At 49.4% G+C, this 20,805-nt stretch overlaps 1 protein-coding gene across 1 annotated transcript in view; it reads left to right on the top strand.

Annotated features, from left to right (window-relative positions):
* The first annotated feature begins 284 nt into the window (after positions 1–284).
* TFPI (tissue factor pathway inhibitor) overlaps positions 285–20,805 on the top strand; it is a 41,778-nt gene continuing 21,257 nt past the window's right edge. Inside the window, exons 1-2 of the mRNA XM_077319434.1 lie at positions 285–469; positions 15,880–16,005. Coding sequence (XP_077175549.1) covers positions 15,894–16,005 — 112 coding nt within the window. The 5' untranslated portion in view covers positions 285–469; positions 15,880–15,893. The remainder of the gene's footprint in view (positions 470–15,879; positions 16,006–20,805) is intronic.

The raw sequence follows: 20,805 nt of genomic DNA, 5'->3' as shown, positions 1-20,805 counted from the left end.
TGCTTTCAGTGCACTTTAGAAGTTATGTTCCTGTTCTGGCCATGGGAAATCGTGCCTCAAAACTTCATTGAAAGCGTGTTATCCAACATCCCAAGGACTTTTCCCTTCTGTCCCAGCCCGCTCAGACACACACACACACACACACACCCTTTCGCCTAGACCAGAATTTCGGATTTTGGGCTTTGCCCCGCAGGGCGAAGCCGTGCACAGGATCGGGCGCCGGATGGCTGTCTCGGGGGAAGCCCCGGGGAAGAGGGCGGGAGGGGAAAGGGAAGGGGGCGGCTCTCTCCCGCCGAGCCCTCTTCTTCCTGCGCGGGGGTCGGCCAGAGTTGCGTCCGGCGGCGGGCCGTGGCTCCTCCCGCTTCCCACGGGAGGGAAAGAACCGCAGTCCGCGAGCGACTCCAGACGGGAAGGCCGGCGCTGCTCACCTCCCGCCCGGGAGGCTTCTGCGCCCGGGGAAAGCGGCGCGGTGAGTGCGGAGCGGCGGCGGACGGGATGCGGGAATGGGGGGCTCTGGCGCTGCCTTCCTGGGGGCGGAGGCGGGGGTGACAGACGACAACGACTAGCGGCGCCTGGACGGAGGAGGCGGTTTTGGAGCCGGACGGAGGGGACGGGAGGCCAGTCTCCAGGCGGTACTTTGGGATCCCCCGGACTTACAGCTCTCTCCCTGGAGAAAAGAGGCGCTTGGGTGGGGAGGTGGGGGGGGGTAGACTCTGTGGCTTTGTGTCCCACTGAGGTCCCTTGTCTCCCATCCAATAAGCTCCAGGAGTTTCCCGACCCGGATCTGGCAACCCTACTTCCCGGCCCCCAAATCTCCAGGAGTTTCCTGACCTGGATCTGGAAACCCTACCCGCTGATGGGGTGGGGAAAAGAGCCATAGGAAGGGTTTAAGCTTCCAGGGAGAGAAGGAGGGGTGAAGAGAGAGCTCGAGGGTTGCCAGCTCTGGGTTGGGAAAATACCTGGAGACTTTGGGGGTGGAGCCTGGAATGGGCGGGATTTGGGGAGGACGGGGACCTCCTTGGGGTGCCCATTGCCACTGAGTCCGCCCTGCAAAGCATCCATGTTCTCCAGAGGAACTGATCTCTGACCGCTGGGGACTGGCATCCCTAGAGAGCTCTCTAGGCAAAGATCAGGGCTCCCTGGGCTTAGCGATGCTGGCTGGGGTTGCCAGCCTCCAGGAGCGGCCTGGAGACCCGGAATCAGGGCTGACTGCCAGGCTATGGGGATCTGTTCCCCGGAGGAAAGGGCTGTTCCGGAGGGTGGCTGGGATTTGGGGAGCCCAAGGGAGCTTGCTGTGGACTCCTTTGGGGAGCTAAGCGGGGTCACCCGAGTTGAGCTGGGCTCGGTTTCTGTGCTGTGGAGGCTCCGCATCAGAGAAGCTGCGCTAGCCCGATGCCATCCGATCTCAGGAGCTGTTAGCCCCAGCTGGCGTTCGGGTGGGAGACCTCTGAGAAAGTCCAGGGTGGTGCACAGAGAGCCAGGCGATCACTCTCCCTTTGAATGCCCTATGCCAGGGGTGGCCAAACGGTGGCTCTCCAGATGCCCACGGACTACAATTCCCATGAGCCCCTGCTGGCAGGGGCTCATGGGGATTGTAGTCCGTGGGCATCTGGAGAGCCACCGTTTGGCACTCCTGCACTCTACGTAAGCTCCATCTGTCAGACTCCCGGAATTCCCCAACCTAGCGTTGGCAGCTTTAAAGCTAGCCATTTGGAGAACTTGTCGGTGAGAGCTGAAAAGAAATGGGTGACCCTTTGCCTGTGGGCTTTGGGTGGGCCTTGTATAGTTTCGAAACAAAGATCCTGAATTTTGGCTGGAATGCCAGAGGAAGGGATGGCGGCCCTGGGTTCAAATCTTTGCTCGGCCAAGGAGCCTCACACACTGGACTTTGCAGGGTCGCGGGGAAAGTAATGTGGATGAAGGATGTCTTCCGCTTTGGGTCTGTAGTGTTGGAAAAGATGGGGCGGAATGAAAGAAATGAGCTGAAGAAATAACAGGGATTGCTTGTCTAAAAGGGAATAAATAAAAGGGAATGCTTCAATTTCTCACTGACTCCACAGGCAACAGAAAGAAAAAGAAGAGCTGGTTTGGAGTAGCCAGCGTCGTGTAGTGGTTAGGAGTGCCAACTTCTAATCTGGCATGCCAGGTTCGATTCTGCGCTCTCCCACGTGCAGCCAGCTGGGTGACCTTGGGCTCGCCACAGCACTGATAAAACTGTTCTGACCGAGCAGGAAGATCAGGGCTCTCTCTGCCGCACCCACCTCACAGGGTGTCAGTTGTGGGGAGAGGAAAGGGAAGGTGAATGTAAGCCTCTTTGAGACTCCTTCGGGTAGAGAAAAGCGGTATATACTCTTCTTCAGTAATATCAGGGCTCTCCCAGTCTCACCTACCTCACAGGGTGTCTATTGTGGGGAGAGGAAGGGGAAAGTGATTGTAAGCTGCTTTGAGACTCCTTCAGGTAGAGAAAAAGCAGCATATGAGAACCAGTTTCTTCTTCTTCTTCTTCTTCTTCTTCTTCTTCTTCTTCTTCTTCTTCTTCTTCTTCTTCTTCTTCTTCTTCCCCTGCTTTTTACTACCTGAAGGCCCCAAAGTGACCTACAATTACCTTCCCTTCCCTCTCCCCACAACAGACACCCTGTGAGTTGGGAGAGGGTCAGAGAGCACCGACAGAATCACGACCCCATGGTCACCCAGCTGGCAACATGTGGAGGAGCGGAGAATCAATCCCAGTTCTCTGGATTAGAGACCACCGGTCTTATCCACTACATCATGTTGGCTCTCGAAACTAAAGAGGGTAAAGTAAAGAGAGTAAACAGTGTTATGTGTGAAGTCAAACACTAGAAGGCATCAAATGAACTATCTAATAGGACTGGAAAAATGAGCTAAAATGAATAAATGAATTTCACTTAGGTGGGAAAAATCAAATGCATCACTGGAGGATAGTAGAGACTTTTCTTGGCATTAGTATGTGTGAAAAGGATCTGGGGGTCTTAGTAGACCAGACACTGGACATGGATCTAGAGGCTCAGCTGTTTGGCAGGGTCTTCTGCTATTTCACTGACCTGTTGTAGCTACCACCACCCAAAGTTGGGTTTCACCATTGTAACTAGTCATAGGAGTCAAATTCCAGAATCAACTTGTTCTTGATAAAATCCCAACCTTCATATGACTAGTTCACTTAGGGGTCAGGAAGGGATTTTCCTCTAGGTTAGAATGGCCCAGGGATCCCAAAGGGCTTTTGCCTCCCTCTGGGCATAAAGCAGGGGTCACTGGGAGAGGGCGGTGTGTTGATTTCTGTAATCGCTCAGAGGGTTGGGCTAGATGACCCTTGGGAGGTGGTGGGTTCTCCTTCCATGGACGTTTTTAAGCAGAGGCTAGATATCCACCTCAAAAAATGCTGATTCTGTGAATTTAGGCAGATTGTGAGTGGGTGGGCACAAGGGATTGTGTCCATCCTTGGCTCTTGGCTCTTTCTTGCATGCCCAGGGAAATGCCAATCACCACTTCGGGGTCGGGAGGCGAATTTCCTCTAGGTCAAACTGACCAGGGATTCTTGGGGGTTTTTTTTGGGGGGGGGGGAGAATATCATCTGGGCATGGAATTCGGGTCACTGTGGGTGGGCAGGTAGTTGTGAATTCCCTGCATTCTGCAGGGGGTTGGTCTAGATGACCCCGGAGGTCCCTTCCAACTCTAAGATTCTATGATTCAACATGTGCAGGAAATCATTCGTGACCAGAGCCCTTGTCATTTGCAGGGCTCTGGTGTCCCCGGAACATGATGACATTAGCAAAGGAAGCAAGATAGGAGGGAGAGCCCACACATCATTTGTCTGGGCTCTGGAAAGGGGTCATTCAGTGACTGGAAAAGAAATGCAGAGACAGAAATTCAGGGAAAGCAGTTGTTTTCAAGTGAGTTCCATCCTGACCCCTTCCTAAGGCTGTGACTCATGTTGTGTGGGGCCTCCCTGCTATCTTGCCCGTTAGGTTTTCCCCTTAAGTTTTTTTTTTATGTACAGTAGTAGAAGTTCAACTGTCAGCATGTATAGAAAGGAAGGGAATGAGCTACTGGCAGGAGACGCTAATTATGTACAAGCAGCTGGTGGAGGGAAATTCCGTCAAGTCTAGACTTTCTTCTACCCTCAATATTCCACTGATCCATGAAAGGTTCAAATGGATGTGCAGAAGTGGTGAAAAGATGTTCTATTAAATACGTAGTAATTTATTTTATTTATATTTATTTATATTTATATACTGCCCTCCCCCGAAGGCTCAGGGCGGTTTACAGGGAACAGGAAACGGGTACAGATAACATAAGGAAACACATGTGACAACAGCAATAACAATACAGCAATAATAACTCCAACATGATAATAGCAGTAATAATAAGATAGAACTGCAAAGGAGCCTCAGCTCAACTCTTACTGGGACCCGGTGCGTTAGGCAGATTGGTGGCGGTCATAAGAGGAGGCGGGGGGGGCCTGAGGGCCAATTGGAAGCGATGGTCCAGGTCAGCCTCAACCAAATGCCTGGGGGAGGAGCTCCCTTTTGCAGGCCCTGCGGAACTGTTTGGATTCCAGTGTTGTAGTCAATATTCCTTAGTAGGTGTCATGGTTAAGAGTGGTGGCCTCTAATCTGGCAAGCTGGGTTTGATTCCCTGCTCCTCCACATACAGCCAGCTGGGTGACTTTGGGTTGGTCACAGTCCTGTTAGAGGAGAGGGGTCTCAATAGATTATGATGACATAGTGCCCCCCCCCCACCAAGCAGCCAGATTCTTCGGGGTGGGGATGTTTTGTCTGGAGAAATTTCCTGGCACCACCTGGAGATTGGCAACTCCAGGTGGGGATGAACTGGAACTGAAAAGGCAGAGGCACAGTTTTAAAAAAATAATGAAACGCAAAATGTTTTTACCCAGCACAAAGTTGATTTCCCAGAATCAAATAAGAGGTGAGGCTGCTTTGTGGATGAAAAGGGCATTCTTTATACATCGATGATAAAGTAAACAAGTTTTTTGACTGTGGGTTGTTATTATTGCATCACCAAAAAAAAAAAGAAAAGAAAAACACTTCATAGGAACAACCCTTGCTAAGAGAACGTTGCCCTGATCTGGCTTGCCCAGGCTAGCCCAACCTTGTTTGTTGTCTTGAAGCTAAGCACGGTTGGTTAAGCCTTGGCTGGGGAACCCCCATGGAAGTCTAGGGTTTGCTTCACAGAGGCAGGGAAATCACCTCTGCTCATCTCTTGCCTTGAAAACCCCTCAGGGTCACCATAAGGCAGCTGTGACTTGGCAGCAACAAAAGAGAAAGAGGGAGGGGGAGTTTCACATTGTCACAAAAGTATTTTGACCAGCCTGTCATTGTTTGGGGATGAAAACCAGCGGCTTACATTCTGCTCCTTACTTCCACCGAAACCATGCAGTAATCTTCGAAGGGTTGCTACCTCAGATTGCACCATTTATTGACTGCCACCATCCCAAGAAAGAGATGTTGGTGGGCCACAGTGGCTTTCGAGTGAAACTCCCAGTTTAAGGTTGCCAGTCTGCAGGTGGCAGCTAGAGATCTCCTGGTGTTTCAGCTAGAGATGTCATCTCTGATGTGGGAAATACCTGGAGATTTGGGGGGTGAATTTGGGGAGAAAAGGGACCTCGGTGGAGTAAAATGCCACAGAGTTCACCTTCCGAAGCATCTATTTTCTCCAAGCGAACTGATCTCTGCCACAGTCTTACTCCTTTTTATGAAGCTATTGGCTTAGATGATTGGCCATCAGGTGTAAATCTTATCTATAGCTTAGTGTTCTCACCAAATCTAATAATCAGATGTAATAACCTTTCATTGATGGATGATGCTCCCCATTTGGCCCAAAGCTTCCTGTGCACCACTGTATCAAAAGCCCCCTTTAAATCCACAAAAGTGGCGTATAGACCTTTTTTCGGCTGGGGACCGGCAGGGCAACTGCCCCGCCCGCGCAGTGCGCATGTGCGGCCGCGGCCACATGGTGCGCATGCACGCTGCGTGGCCAAAATCGCGCATGTGCGGCACTTTCACGCATTCACGCATGCGCAAAAGTGCAGCACATGCGCGATTTCGGCTGTGCGTGCACGATTTTGGCCGTGCAGCGCGCATGTGCACGTGCGCAGTCGGGCCGCGCATGCGTGATGCGCGGCGCAGCCCTTATTCCCTCTCCCCCCCTCCCGCAGTAAGAAGCTTCCCGGGCCGCAAGCTTGCGGCCTGGGAAGTTTTTTACTGCGGGGCGGGGGCGGGGAGAGGGAACCGCGGCCCGGCGCCCTGGCCTTCGCGGCCTGGCAGCGGGACGTGGACCGCAGGTTGGGGACCACTGGTATAGAGTACTGTTATTTACATAGATCTGCTTGAGCTTTACTGCATGGGAGGCTCCATACTCGGCTGCCAACTGGTTTTTGAGCTGGGGCAGGTTGCCATGCCTCTTCCCACTCCTGCATGGGGGAGCCTTTGGCCCACTGCACCTCATCCACCCACGGTTCACACTCCTGGGTTTTGGTGCCCTGAGGGGCAGCACTGAGGGGCCTTTTCTGTTTGCTGGTTTAAGAACGTGGCATTGCATATTAACGCAAAATTTAAAAGATGCCCCAGGCGTCTCCCCCCGGGTGAGGGTGGGGAGGAGCTGGTCCAAGACGGTCCGACTCTTCCCTTCAGGAAGGCCCTGGCCCAACATAGGCCCCATTGATGCCCCGGGAAAAGAACAGAACACGGATCATGTTCTCTTGCTGCAGAGCAAATGAGGGCCTGAGTCGGGCCAGGCCTGGGACAGTACCGACGTCATGCAGAACCCAAAATTTACCCTGTCACTGGACGAGTGGTGAGTGGAAATGGTCCTTGTATATTAAGTGGCTCAGCATTAAGCAATAGTCAATTGTTGAATGGCCTTGGGCAAACCCAGCTTGCTCTATATCCAGTAATATACAAAAAAGGTGTAATCATGCAATGAAAAAAGCCACACAAACTTGCCGGCAATGCACAAAAGTGTACAGGCGTTTTGAAGAAAAGCTCTTCATCTAGTTGTCTGCTTGAATATGCTTTATTAACTTATTCGATAGCAGTCTCCAATTGTACCGTGGCGACAAGCTAGGTCAGCTTGTTTCGCAGATACTTCTTTAGACGCTACAACAAATCATAAATTTGCTTGAAATACATTTCTACGATACACTGACCTAGTTAGAAACAATACATAACTAAAACATTCACCAGATCAAATGAAGGGCAGTGCCTTTGTATATAGATCTGGTGAGTCTCTTAGGACTGTGTTGTTGCTAATTATGTCAGCCTATCGTAAGTATATATGTTGAGCAGAGTTTTGGTTTGTTGTGGTGTCAGAAGCAGAATTATCGAAACAAGCTGAACTAGCTGCCTGTCGCTACCCTCCAACTGGAGACTGCAACTGAAGTGAAGGGAAGCCCTAGGGAAGCACGCCTGGCCTCGACCAGGGTCAGGGCCTTTTCGGTCCTGGCCCCGACCTGGTGGAATGAGCTCCCGGGAGAGCTGCGGGACCTGCAGGATCTTTCAACGTTCCGCAGGGCCTGCAAGACGGAGCTCTTCCACCAGGTTTATGGTTGAGGCCGGGGCTGGTAATAGATCTATGCCCCCCCCCTGGGGACTCGGGTTCTGGATCCGAAGCAAAACATCATCAGGACCTCCTCTCCACCCACTAGTAGTGGGTGGGAGGGGAGGGGAAGTTGAGCTGCCATTCTTGCCATGCCGGTAATATTGGCAATGTTATTATTGTTTTTATGGGGTTTTAATGGGGATTTGTGATATTGTTACCCGCCACGAGCTGCAAGGGAGTGGCGGGATATAAATCTAATAATAATAATAATAATAAATGGAATAACACATATTCAAGCTGACGACTGGATGAAGAACTTTTCTTCATGACGCCTGTACACCTCTGTGCATAGCCAGCAATACAAAGATTGTGTCCCTTTTTTTCATTGCTCTATATCCAAGACGTTGCTTTTGTTCCAACCACTTGCAGAGCTTAACCCAGAGATGTTTTGTGTATAATTTACAAATAGTATTGAGCTGCCTAAGAATCATGATCGCCGAACCCCATTCCTTTGTGATTTGGCCTGATGTTAGCTTTTATGCAGAATGCGCTGTGTCAATGAGTTTCTTTCTGTGACTATTTCCCTTTGTGTGTTTCGAGGCAGATATAATTGGGATTCTGATGAAGATTTATGATTCGAAAGCAATGTTACCGAAAAATTCTCGATAGTCTAACCGTAAGGGAGTTCTCGATAAGCAAGTTAGGATAAGGACGCCATTACTGAAGCTCTTACTACTACAAAATAAACGTGGAGCTTTTATTATACATTTGCCTCTCATGGGCTTTAAGAAGAAGAAGAAGAAGAAGAGTTGGTTCTTATATGCCGCTTTTCCCTACCCGAAGGAGGCTCAAAGCGGCTTACAGTCACCTTCCCATTCCTCTCCCCACAACAGACACCCTGTGGGGTGGGTGAGGCTGAGAGAGCCCTGATATTCCTGCCTGGTCAGATCAGTTTTATCAGTGCTGTAATGAGCCCAAGGTCACCCAGCTGGTTGCATGTGGGGGAGCGCAGAATCAAGCCCGGCATGCCAGATTAGAAGTCCACACTCCTAACCACTACACCAAACTGGCTCTCTCTCACTTGGAATTTGGAAATCCTCATTTCAGCTGATCACCATGTGTCAGAGATCATTTCCTCTGGAGAAAAATAGGCTCTTTTGGGAAGGTGGGCTCTAGGGCATTATGCACCACTAAAATTCCTCCCCTCCCCAACCCAGTCTCCACCCCAGTCTCCACCCCCTAAATATCCAGGAATTTCTAACCTGGAGATGGCAACCCTATCCCGCCTCCTTCCAGTGAGACTTGGGGAGCTAATGGCAGCAGGCTACGAAGAAAGGTCTTTTCAGTCTGGGAGTGAAATCTTTAGGGCAGGGCCAGGTGGGTTTTTTTGCTCTGCAAGACCTGTGATTGGCCAATGGAGATGTGATTGGCTGTGCAGATTCTTTAAAATGTTGCAGTGGGGCTGTCGCCACCACGGCACAAGCATTTTCGCTGTGTGACTGAAGTTAAGCTGTGGCGGCCATTTTGGTGACTGCTCCTGCTTCCTGTGGCAGCCATTTTGTGGCTGCATCCAGCACACTGTGCCATAAATCTAAATGTTCTAAAAGGGCTGGATGCCCCTAGTTTTGTTGTTGTTGTTAGGTGCGAAGTCGTTTCCGACTCATCACGACCCCATGGACAATGATCCTCCAGGCCTTCCTGTCCTCTACCATTCCCCGGAGTCCATTTAAGTTTGCAGCAACTGCTTCAGTGACTCCATCCATCCACCTCATTCTCTGTCGTCCCCTTCTTCTTTTGCCCTCGATCGCTCCCAGCATTAGGCTCTTCTCCAGGGAGTCCTTCCTTCTCATGAGGTGGCCAAAGTATTTGAGTTTCATCTCCAGGATCTGGCCTTCTAAGGAGCAGTCAGGGCTGATCTCCTCTAGGACTGACCGGTTTGTTCGCCTTGCAGTCCAAGGGACTCGCAAGAGTCTTCTCCAGCACCAGCCCCTAGTTTAGGGGAACCAAAATATGACCCATTACCACAGAGGAAACCAGGTACAATCCACTCCTTCCGTATGGTACAAGTAATAGACAGCTAAAGCGGCAGCAAGAGTCTTGAAACGTGAAGGGGACCCTGTGGCTTGTGTTTTCCTTAGGATCCACATATGAAAAGAACCCTTTGTGTCCGTTCTGACTGGCAAGGAGAATCAGCAAGGCTCTGTGTTATATAGCGAAGAGACTCTGGTGACTGAGCAGGGAGAAAAACATTATCACCCACGATGGTGCACAGATGAGGCTGCTGCCGATGGCAAAAGAACACGAGCCAGCTGAAAATTAGCAACCTCCCTTCCCAGGAGAGAACCAGTGCGGGAGTTATGAGCCATTGACTCTAATCTGGAGAACCAGGTTTGGTTCCCCACTCCTTATTCCCCTTAGGCCTGCGGGGGGGACTTTGGGCCAGTCTCAGTTCTCTCAGAGCTCTCTCAGTCTCACCTGCCTCACAGGGTGCCTGTTGTGGGGAGAGGAAGGGAAGGCCATTGTCAGCCTCTTTGAGACACAGGAGGTCTGCTGGGGGACCTTAGGGCAGGCCCAGTTCTCTCAGAACTCTCTCAGCCCCATCTGTCTCACAAGGGGCCTGTTGTGGGGAGAGAAGGCACTGCTTTGAGACACAGAAGACCTGCTAGGGGACCTTGGGCCAGTCTCAGTTCTCTCAGAGCACGTTCAGCCCCACCTGCCTCACAAGGGGGAGAGGACGGAAAGGCCATTGGCTGCTGCCTTGAGACACAGGAGGCCTGGTGGGTGACCTTGAGCCTGTCTCAGTTCTCTCAGAGCTCTCTCAGCTCTACCTGCCTCTCAGGGGGCTTGTTGTGGAGAGAGGATTGAAGCCCATTGTTACCTGCTTTGAGAGTCCTTAGAGTAGAGAAAAGTGGAGTATAAAAACTAACTCTTCTTCTTCTTCCAATGGACAAGCAAATAAATGACCATGGACGCAAGACGGTTGCCAGCTCTGGCTTGGCAGATTCCTGGAGATTTGGTAGTGGAGTCTGAGAAGCTGTGGTTTTGGGAGGGGAGGGATCTCCATAGAGTCCACCCTCCGAAGCTGCCATTTCCTCCCAGGGAGCTGATCCCTGGAGATCAGTTCCAATTCCAATAAGTCTCCTGGTTCTACCTGGAGATTGGCAAGCCAGGACACAGCCCGCCAGGAATTTTTCTCGGTCGGGAACTCTTGAAGTGAGCAGGAAGAGAGTTTACAAGAGCCTGCTAATATATTCTAACCGTAACCAGAGATGTGATGTTTCTTTTCATTAGGGAACTGGCATCACATTGGCTAATTACACTGAACTTTAAAAAAATCTATAACTTAAATGGCATTCATGGCCACGCCGGATTGTGGTCTTGTATTCTCATCCATCATCTTTCGCTGTTTCTCCTTCTGCTGCCTCCTTTTCCTTCACACAGTAGCCACAAGAGTGACTTATCAAAGCTACAGCACAGGAAGTGGACTGGGAGCAGTGACATTTGCCAGACATGTCCAGAGCTGGGTCATGACCAGTTTGCTGGCTTTTCTTTTGCTTTCCCTTCTACCCATCTTGAGAAGCAAAACAACAAACCACTAAACTGTGAGTCCCAGGGTACCTTTAAGACCAACCAAGTTCACTTCAGTGCCTGCTCAATTATCTCTCTGCAGAGACAACATTGTGTGAAGCTGAATTTGTAATGGTTGTTTATCAAGCCAGAATTAAGACGTTTCAGTCAGCCAATTTTACTCAGTTTTAGTTTATAATATGAGCTTATTTTACCCTATTGTCAATGTCAATGGCCGTCCAAATTTCTGGAAAAGGTCATGTAACCCCTGGGGAGCTCTCACATAACACCAGGATTCATAGAATCATAGAGTAGCATCATAGATCCTTTTCACACGTACTACTGCCAGGACAACTCTCACACATCCTATAGTGATGCATATGATTTTTCTTACCTAAATGAAGAACTTTACATTTATCACTATTGAAATTAATTTTATTCATTTTAGCCCAGTTTTCTAGCCTGCCAAGATCATCTTGTATTCTGATTCTGTCTTCTGGTGTGTTTGCTGCCTCTCCCAGTTTAGTGTCGTCTGCAAATTTAATAATTACCCCCTCTATTCCTTCATCAAAATCATTTATAAATATGTTGAACAACACAGGGCCCAGGACAGATCCCTGAGGCATTCTACTCATAACTCCACCTAAAAAAGATGATTAACTATTTACAAGCATCCTTTGGGTTTGAGATGTCATCCAGTTCTCGATCCACCTAACAGTAATAGGACCGATACCACATTTTAACCCCTTTGAATAAGAATATCATGTGGAAACGTATCAAAAGCCTTACTGAAATCAAGACAAACAGTGTCCACAGCATTCCCCTGATCCAGCAAGGGAGTAACTTTCTCAAAAAAAAAAAGATAAGGTTAGTCTTACATGACTTGTTCTTGAGAAAGCCATGCTGACTCTTGAGTAATTCTAGCTGCTCTAGCTGCTCAAGGAGCGACTGATGATTGTTCTAAATTTTTGCCAGCTATAGACATCAAGCTGACGGGTCAGTAGTTACCCAGATCCTCCTTTTTCCCCTTCTTGAAGATGGAGACAACATTTGCCCACATCCAATCTTCTGGCACTTCATCTGTTCTCCAAGAATTGTCAAAAATAATGGACAGAGGCTCAGAAATTACAACTATAAGTTCTTTGAATGCAATTCATCTGGCCAAGAGAATCTGGCTTTTTAAAAAGATACTACGTGTTGATAGACTACCCCTACAGTGATCCTTGGGCACAACTCCCATCCCTCATCACATGAAATGATTTTGCCACATTGAGTGTGATTCCCCTCACAAGAGAAGACCGAGGAGAAGTAGGAATTGAGCAGTTCAGCCTTCTCTTTATCACTGTTGCAATGTCGGTTTCTGGTCCCCGCAATGGTCCTACCATGTCCCTGTATTTTTTCTTACTTTGAATATAACTAAAAAACTTGTTTTTATTGTCTTTAGCTTTTCTTCCTAGCCTAAGCTCATACTGAGCTTTAGCGTTTCTAACACTCTCCCAAGAAGCTTTGGTTATTTGCTTATATACGTTCTTGGTTATAAGGTCCTCCTTCCATTTCCTAAATGAATCTTTCTTATTACTAAAATCTTTTGAAGTCTGTTTATGGAGCCACCCTGGTTTCTTTAGTTTCCTCCCAGTTTTCCTTCTCAGGGGAATTATCTGTGATTGTGCCTTCACTATTTCACTTTTGAGGAACTTCCGACCTTCTGGGACTTCCATCTCCTTAGGTTTTTCTGACCATGGAATTCTACCCAACTTTAATTTTGCTAAAGTTTGCTTTCCTGAAGTCCAGCCTGTATGTACATCTTTTCTCTTCCCCAAGATAATAAAGTTCAAAACCACATGATCACTACTTTTACGTCATCAACCAGTTCTTCCCTATTGGTGAGAATCAAGTCTAAACCAGCAGATCCCCTGGTTGCCTCTTCCGCTTTCTGGAAAATGAAGTTGTCAGCAAGACAAGTCAAGAATTTATTGGGCTTTTCCCCAGAACCCCGATTGGGAATCCCTGCTCTAACCCTTTTGCCAGCCTAGCTGTAGCTGAGTAAACAGAGCAGTTGAACATGAAACCATGTGATGTGTTCTCCTTCTACCCAGCTACTTGACTTCGCCAAAGTAGAAGGCTGTTAATTCCCAGTTTTAGCATCGTTGGCTGAATGCCGATTTCGATTGAAATAGTGATGTGTGGCGTAAGGCCGGAAGGGAGATCCAGCGGGACCTTATCTGCACTGACCTCCGTAGCATTCTCTGCCTGCCCTTTTCCAAGCGGTGCAACAAAGTGGGAATTTGAGATCAGGCAGGTGAAACTAAAAATGATTAAAAGGCCTTCCTGTACCAACTTGTGCCATGGGGCAAGTGTATAACAAATGATTCCACTTTCGAGGAATGTCTTCTCTCTCCTGTTCCTCCCCGATCTTGTCCAACAAAACGTGCCTTTAAAGAAATAAAAACATTGTGCAATATTCACGATGCTAATCTTGTTCCCTTGGAGAATGAGACAGGCTCTCCCAGAAATTTATTTCGCTGGCGATTTCTGTTGTATTTGTTCCTTTTCTTTCTTTTTTTCCCTGTTTGCCATAGAATCTCAGTCAACATTTGGAGGGAGAGGGCCATAGTGGGACAGCATCTGCTCGTCATGCAGAAGGTCCCAGGTTCAATCCCCAGCATCTCCAGCTAAAAGGACCAAGCTGGAGGGGATGGGAAGAACCTTGACCCGAGACCCTGACTCAGTGGCAGAGCCTCCTCTCGGCGAGTAGAAGGTCTCAGGTTCAATCCCCAGCATCTCCAGATGAAAGGATCAGACAGGAGGTGATGGGGAAGACCTCTACCTGAGACCCTGGAGAGCTGCTGCCAATCTGAGTAGACATTACGGACTGTGATGGACCAAGAATCTGATTCTGAATAAGATGGCTTTGCGTGTTCTTGACTTACAGGGGCCCCAAAGGATTTCTAAGGCAAGAGACAAAATAGAAGTGGTTTGCCATTGCCTGCTTCTGTGTAGAGACCCTGGACTTCCTAAGTGGTCTCTCATCCAAGAACTGCCCAGGGCTGGAGTCACCGGCTCCCACCTGTGGCCAGGGGGAATCTGGGAACTCTAAAACTATGGTGGTTGTTATTAATTGCGAAGTCATGTTTGACCCATCGCGACCCCATGGACAATGATCCTCCAGACCTTCTACCATTCCCTGGAGTCACATGGACTGCTTCAGGGACTCCATCCAGCTACCTCATTCTCTGTCGTCCCCTTCTTCTTTTGCCCTCAATCACTCCCAGCATTAGGCTCTTCTCCAGAAGTCCTTTCTTCTCATGAGGTGGCCAAAGTATTTGAGTTTCACCTTCAGGATCTGGCCTTCTAAAGAGCAGTCAAGGCTGATCTCCTCTAGGACTGACCGGTTTGTTCGCCTTGCAGTCCAAGGGACTCGCAAGAGTCTTCTCCAGCACCAGAGTTCAAAAGCCTCAATTCTTTGACGCTCGGCCTTCCTTATGGTCCAACTTTCGCAGCCATACATTGCAATTGGGAAGACCATAGCCTTCCCTAGAGGCACTTTCGTTGGCAGGGTGATGTCTCTGCTTTTTAGGATGCTGTCTAGATTTGCCATAGCTTTCCTCCCCAGGAGCAAGCGCCTTTATACTATGGTTGTTGTGAGGTGCGAAGTTCGTGTCCGACCCATCGTGACCCCATGGACGATGATCCTCCAGGCCTTCCTGTCCTCTACCATTCCTTATACTATGGTATTTATACCCTAATATCCTACTGATGAGCCTCTTGTGGCGCAGAGTGGTAAGGCAGCAGATATGCAGTCTGAAGCTCTGACCATGAGGCTGGGAGTTCGATCCCAGCAGCCGGCTCAAGGTTGACTCAGCCTTCCATCCTTCCGAGGTCGGTAAAATGAGTACCCAGCTTGCTGGGGGGTAAACGGTAATGACTGGGGAAGGCACTGGCAAACCACCCCGTATTGCGTCTGCCATGAAAACCCTAGAGGGTGTCACCCCAAGGGTCAGACATGACTCGGTGCTTGCACAGGGGATACCTTTACCTTTACCTTTATCCTACTGATATCTTTCCACCCAAATCCACTCCAGAAATTCCCAGGTGTTTCCCAACTTGAGTTGCCAACTCTGCATGGGGATATACCTGAGATTCTGAGGATGGAGAGAGGTGGAGGGAGGAACCACTGTGGGCTACAATACCATAGAGTCCACCCTACAAATCTGCCTTTTTCTCTAGCAGATCTCTGTCACCTGTTCTAATTTATGGGAGATCTCCAGGTCCCGCCTGGAGGCTGGCAACCCCATTCCCAACCCAAAGCTGGCACCCCTCACCTGGGATCTCCCTTGGCACCTGCTGTAGGGCAAAGGTTTATTTTCTTAAACTGGGTGACAAGATTACAGTGGAGGCATTTATTATCCCATTTTGCTTTTCTTATGCAAATAGCACACGCTTCTGTGAAATCGTTCTGTAAAATACAGCAATCCAAAGGCAAAATCAGGGAGCATTTTTTTTCAATGGGCGAAGTTCTTGGTATCTTTGATATCTGGGGTTGCCAGTCCCCATGTGTGTGTGTGTGTGTGTGTGTGTGTGTTTGTGTGTATCCTGAAATTACAACTGGTCTCCAGACTACTTTCTCCAGGGGGCTGACATCCCTACTTTTGGCTGAGGCCACTCAAACGAGGATGGGCATTTTGAAACAATTTTATATTAAAGTGCATCTTCTTGATTTTTGCTTGGCTTTCACAGGAGACATAAGCACAATGAAAGTGGCCTTGCTCCCAGAGATGGCCCTCTTCCTCCTCTTCAGCTTGATAGCTTGCCATGCAACTGCCCATTCAGAGGCCAGGGATGAATATCACGATGCCACGGCCGGTAAGAGATTTCAACGTCTTGAATAGAAAGCCCTCATGTTTTCAGAGTACAGAGTTTTCATATAAGAGAAGACAAGGTCAGTTCACGCATTAACCTTTTGGGGCTTATCGCAACCGTATTATTCCTCACGTGAACGCATCATTCACATGAGAACTATGACATTCAGCTGGTGTCCCAACATGGAGAAGCCTTACGGAGCAGCTTCTGACATATCTGTATTGCTTTAAGTCCTCATAAGGTGCACAAAATACTTCTCACATGGGTGGACCCCTTGCTTTAGGATGCTTAGGGCTGATCCTGCGTTGAGCAGGGGGTTGGACTAGATGGCCTGTATGGCCCCTTCCAACTCTATGATTCTATGATTCTATGAAGATGGAGGGCAAAAGAAACGAGGGCTTGAAATCTTCATGAACTGTTTTTGCTGTCTACCCCAGCCTTTCTCAGCTTTTTTCCTGTTGAGAACCCCCCGAAATGTTCCTCAAGATTCAAGAAATGGTGCAAACCCATCTAGGACCCTTCCCGTTCCCACCCCCTCCAGGCCCATCACTGACCATTTGGGAAGGAGGGGGGAGCAACCTGACCACATATGGTCATATCACCTGATAAATGGGAAGTGGTGACAGCTACAAGCTTAGACAGCTTCAAGAGGGGATTGGAGAAACATCTGGAGCAGAGGTCCATCAGTGGCTCTTAGCCTCAAGGTATAGATGGAGCACACTATCTGGGGCGGTGATACTCTGTATTTCTGGTTCATGTGTGTGTGTGGGGAGGATAACTGTGTGAGGGGCAGTGGCTCAGTGACGGAGCATCTATTTGGCATGTAGAAGGTCCCAGGTTCAATCACCGCCATCTCCAGTTAAAGGACCTGACAGTAGGTGATGTGAAAGACCTCCACCTGAGACCCTGGAGAGCCACTGCCAATCTGAGTGAACAGTACTGACCTGGATGGATCAAGGGTCTGATTCAGTATATATGAGCTCCAGGTATTTGTGGCTTCTGGACTTCTGGCCCTGCTGGAGGACCTCCTGATGGCTTCTGGGTTTGCGCCATGAGTGTTGGACTGGAGGAGCCATTGGCCCAATCCAACATGACTTCTCTTATGTTCTCCTGAGAGACAGCATGGTGTGGGTAGTCACAGTGTTACATGATGATGATGATGATGATGATGATGATGATGATATTTGAATTTCCAGCCTGCCACTCCCAATGGCTTGTGGCGAGTTACAACATATATAAAACCCCAGTAAAATATCCCAATAAAATTCCCCTAAAACCAGGACTATTCCATAATTACAAACAGTTTCCAAGATGTTCAGAAGCTGCAGAGATGTCCAGAAGCGGCGGACTAAATATAACTAAACTCGCCCACTATCCACCAAGGGGGGCAGGGGTCGTTGACCATTAACCTGCCTAAAAGTAACCCAGAGTGGTGGGGTTCAGCTCTTCCCTAGCACGCCGGCCTCAACCATAGACCTGGTGGAAGAGCTCCGTCTTACAGGCCCTGTGGAATGTCGAAAGCTCCCGCAGGGCCCGTAGCTCTTCCGGGAGCTCATTCCACCAGGTAGGGGCCAGGACTGAGAAGGCCCTGGCCCTAGTCGATCTGAGAAACCCAGAGTGGAAGCCCTTTGCCGTGAAGCTTCCTGGGTTACCTTGCACTAGTCATTCCCTCTGAACCTCACCTACCTCACAGGTTGGCTTGTGAGGATAGGAGCAAAGAACTTTGCATGAGATAAAATATGCTAAATAAAATAAATAGCAATAAAGGCCAAAGGACGGAGGCAGTCAGTCACCGGCTCCTTCTGCACCCCAAGACCACTCCCTGGGGGTGGAAGCCCCTACAGAATACTAATTTCCAGGTGGGGCTTGATGGCCTCCCAGAATTATAATTCATCAGTATAGAGAAGAGGAGGCTGAGAGGAGACATGAGGACTCTCTTTTGGTATTGGAAAGGCTGCCACTTAGAGGAGGGCAGGGAGCAGTTTCTGTGGGAAGCACCCGCAGTAAGGGGCTTACATTTTGGGTGGAAAGATATTAGGAAAATGGTTCTGCAGTGGTATCAGCTGGCTAGGGAGTGGGTGAGCTCCTCCTCACTGGAAGTCTTCAAGCAGTGGTTGGACGAATACTTTCCAGGGATGCTTGAGGTTGGTCCTGCATTGAACAGGGAGTTGGATGAGATGGTCTGCAGGACTCCTTCCAGTTCTGTGATTCTTTGAGTCTCTGACTACAGAGAACAGTTCTCCTGGGGGAAATGGAGGGCAGACTGTATGGCATTACTCCACTGAGGGCCTTTCCCTTTCCTAAACTGGCTCTCCCCAAATCTCCAGGTATTTCTCTACCTGAAGATGGCGGCCCTATAGAATCCTGATGTCCTGATTCCAGTCCACAAGCTGGTCATAGGTGGAGTAGGGGGAACCCAGCAGAGCACCCGCTGTGCCTCCTTGGGCTGACAGACTTGTATGCATGCTGCAGGCCGGCTAGAAGATCAGCTGTGCTTCTAAAAACAGCTGCTAATTTTAAAGCGGTGTCTTTGTTTATACGGCAGCACTGCCAATGGGTAACATCTCAGGTTGCTATGGCATTCATCACCCACATCATTACTAATAGCATAAAACAGAGATGAGCAGGTGTCCTTAATTTTATTTCCTTTTATCTTTGTGTATATTTATCCCAGCGTTTCTCTGCTTTTCATGGTTGGTTTTGTGGGTTCATTTGTAGACACCAATTTGGGTTTTCATGTTTTATTCATTTGACTAGCAGATAAGCCCGTTTAATGCCAAATACAATGGGCTCTAGCCCCCCCCCCTTGCAGCGGTGGCAGCGCAAAGAGCTCGCAGGTGGGCGCGGGACATTGGGGGGATGGGGGAAGGCAGTGGCCATTCCCTACTCCGTCTCCGGCCCTCTGCAGAGGGCGCATGATGGTACAAAGCCAAGCATGGGGCTCTGGGATGGGGGGAGGTGGCAACCACTCCCCCTGCTGTTCCATTGATGCTGGAGAGCCCCACAGAGTGCTGCAGAGGTAGCCACGGGGCTACCCCTTCCCCCCTCTGCCCTTGTGACGCTGGACAGCCCCGCGGGTGTTCAATTTCAAGGCAGGTCTCCCTTGGAGGTTCCCCATCTCAAGGCAGGTCTTCCTTGGGGGCTCCCTATCTCAAGGCAGGTCTTCTTTGGGGGTGTCCAATCTCAAGGAAGGTCTTCCTTGGGGGTTCCCCATCTCAAGGCGGGTCTTCTTTGGGGGCTCCCCATCTCAAGGTGGGTCTTCTTTGGGGGTGTCCAATCTCAAGCCAGGTCTTCCTCGGGGGCTCCCCATCTCAAGGCAGGTCTTCCTTGGGGGTTTCCCATCTCAAGGAAGGTCTTCCTTGCGGATTTCCTATCTCAAGGGTAGGTCTTCCTTGGAGGTGTTACTTCCAAACACTCACCATGCTCAGCCCTGCTTTGCTTCAGAGCTCTGACAAGTTTGGGCTTGTTTGGACTCTTCAGGCTGCTACATGCAATGTGTGTGGGATCCATATGCTCTGCTCGGTGCACTCATGTCATAGTTTGAGATCAGGAGAAGTTGAAAGCGTGAATGTTGTGGGGAAGGATGTAAAGGAACTGAAAATGGCATCAAAACAAGAAAAATACCCGTGGGTTTCATTCATACGCTGGAGAAGTGAAATCAAAAGAGTCAAAATACAACAGGCAAGAAATTCAGCACCATCCCTATTATACAGACCAGGGATTCCCAACCAGGGGTCCGTGAGAGTTCTGGAGGGGGTCCACAGCATTTCCCCTCCTGCCATAATGGACTTGGCCACATGCTAGAACACCACCCACTTCCGTTGCTCCCCCTCCCAAGCATGAGGGTGTTCTCTTGTACTTTCTGCACCTGGGAGGGGGCGGAGCCTGCACGCTACTCCCACCTTAAACCACTTCCTGTCCTCCCCAGGTCTGCCTGTTAACAGGGGTGATGATGTCACTTCCAGTGACACGTAACTTATGGGGGGGGGGGTGGCAAGAAGGCATGGACAGCTGATATTGCTTCTGGGGTTCCTCGAAATCTTTCAGGGGCTCCTCCATGGTCAAAGTTTGAAAAAGACTATTGTTGCGGGTGTCCTAGAGTTGCCAGGGCCCCCCTGATCACTGTTGGGGGAAGAGGAGGTAGCCTTTCCAAGTGTAGGCTGGAAAAATCTAGAGATTTGGGAGTGGAGCCTGGGGCGGACAGGGACCTCAGTGGGAACAATGCCACAGAGTCCACCCTCCAAAAATCTCTTTTCTCCAGGGGAACTGACCTCTGCTGTCTAGAAACAAGCTGTAATTCTGGGGGATCCCCACCTGGAGGCTGGCATCCCTAAATTGTCCGTGAGCTGGCTGACACTCTTCTTCCCCCTCTGTTTGTTTCGGCCTTGTCGCTTTCCGTTTGGTCTCCCTCTGATGTTCAGTAATCGTGCAGATAATTCGTAACACTAAATCCCAGAAGGTTGCCAAGTGAGGGCAAGCTCATTTATTACAGCTAGCCAGTTTGTAATACGAAAAAATGCAAATACAAATGCAGAAAGTTGCCAGTGTGGGGAAGAGAAATGTTGGCAAAAAAAAAGAGGAAGGGAAGGGAAATAAAGGAGAGAAGAGGGGAGGGGAGAGAAAGGAAGGGAAGAGGCGAGGGAAGGAGAAGGGAAGAAAGAGAAGAAGGAAAGAGGAGAGGGGAGGGGAGAAGAAAGAGGAGAATTTCTATGCAGCTTCACTGAGGTTTTGTGTAATGACTAGATCAGTAATCTCCACGAAGCCAAACCTCTTCTCTTGCACACATTATTCGGGTGGTTGCTG

This window comes from Paroedura picta, chromosome 2, assembly GCF_049243985.1.
Source record: "Paroedura picta isolate Pp20150507F chromosome 2, Ppicta_v3.0, whole genome shotgun sequence".
NCBI classification, from domain to species: Eukaryota; Metazoa; Chordata; class Lepidosauria; order Squamata; family Gekkonidae; genus Paroedura; species Paroedura picta.
Note: the sequence above shows the minus strand (reverse complement) of the source record. Positions and strands in the feature narration are given on the sequence as shown.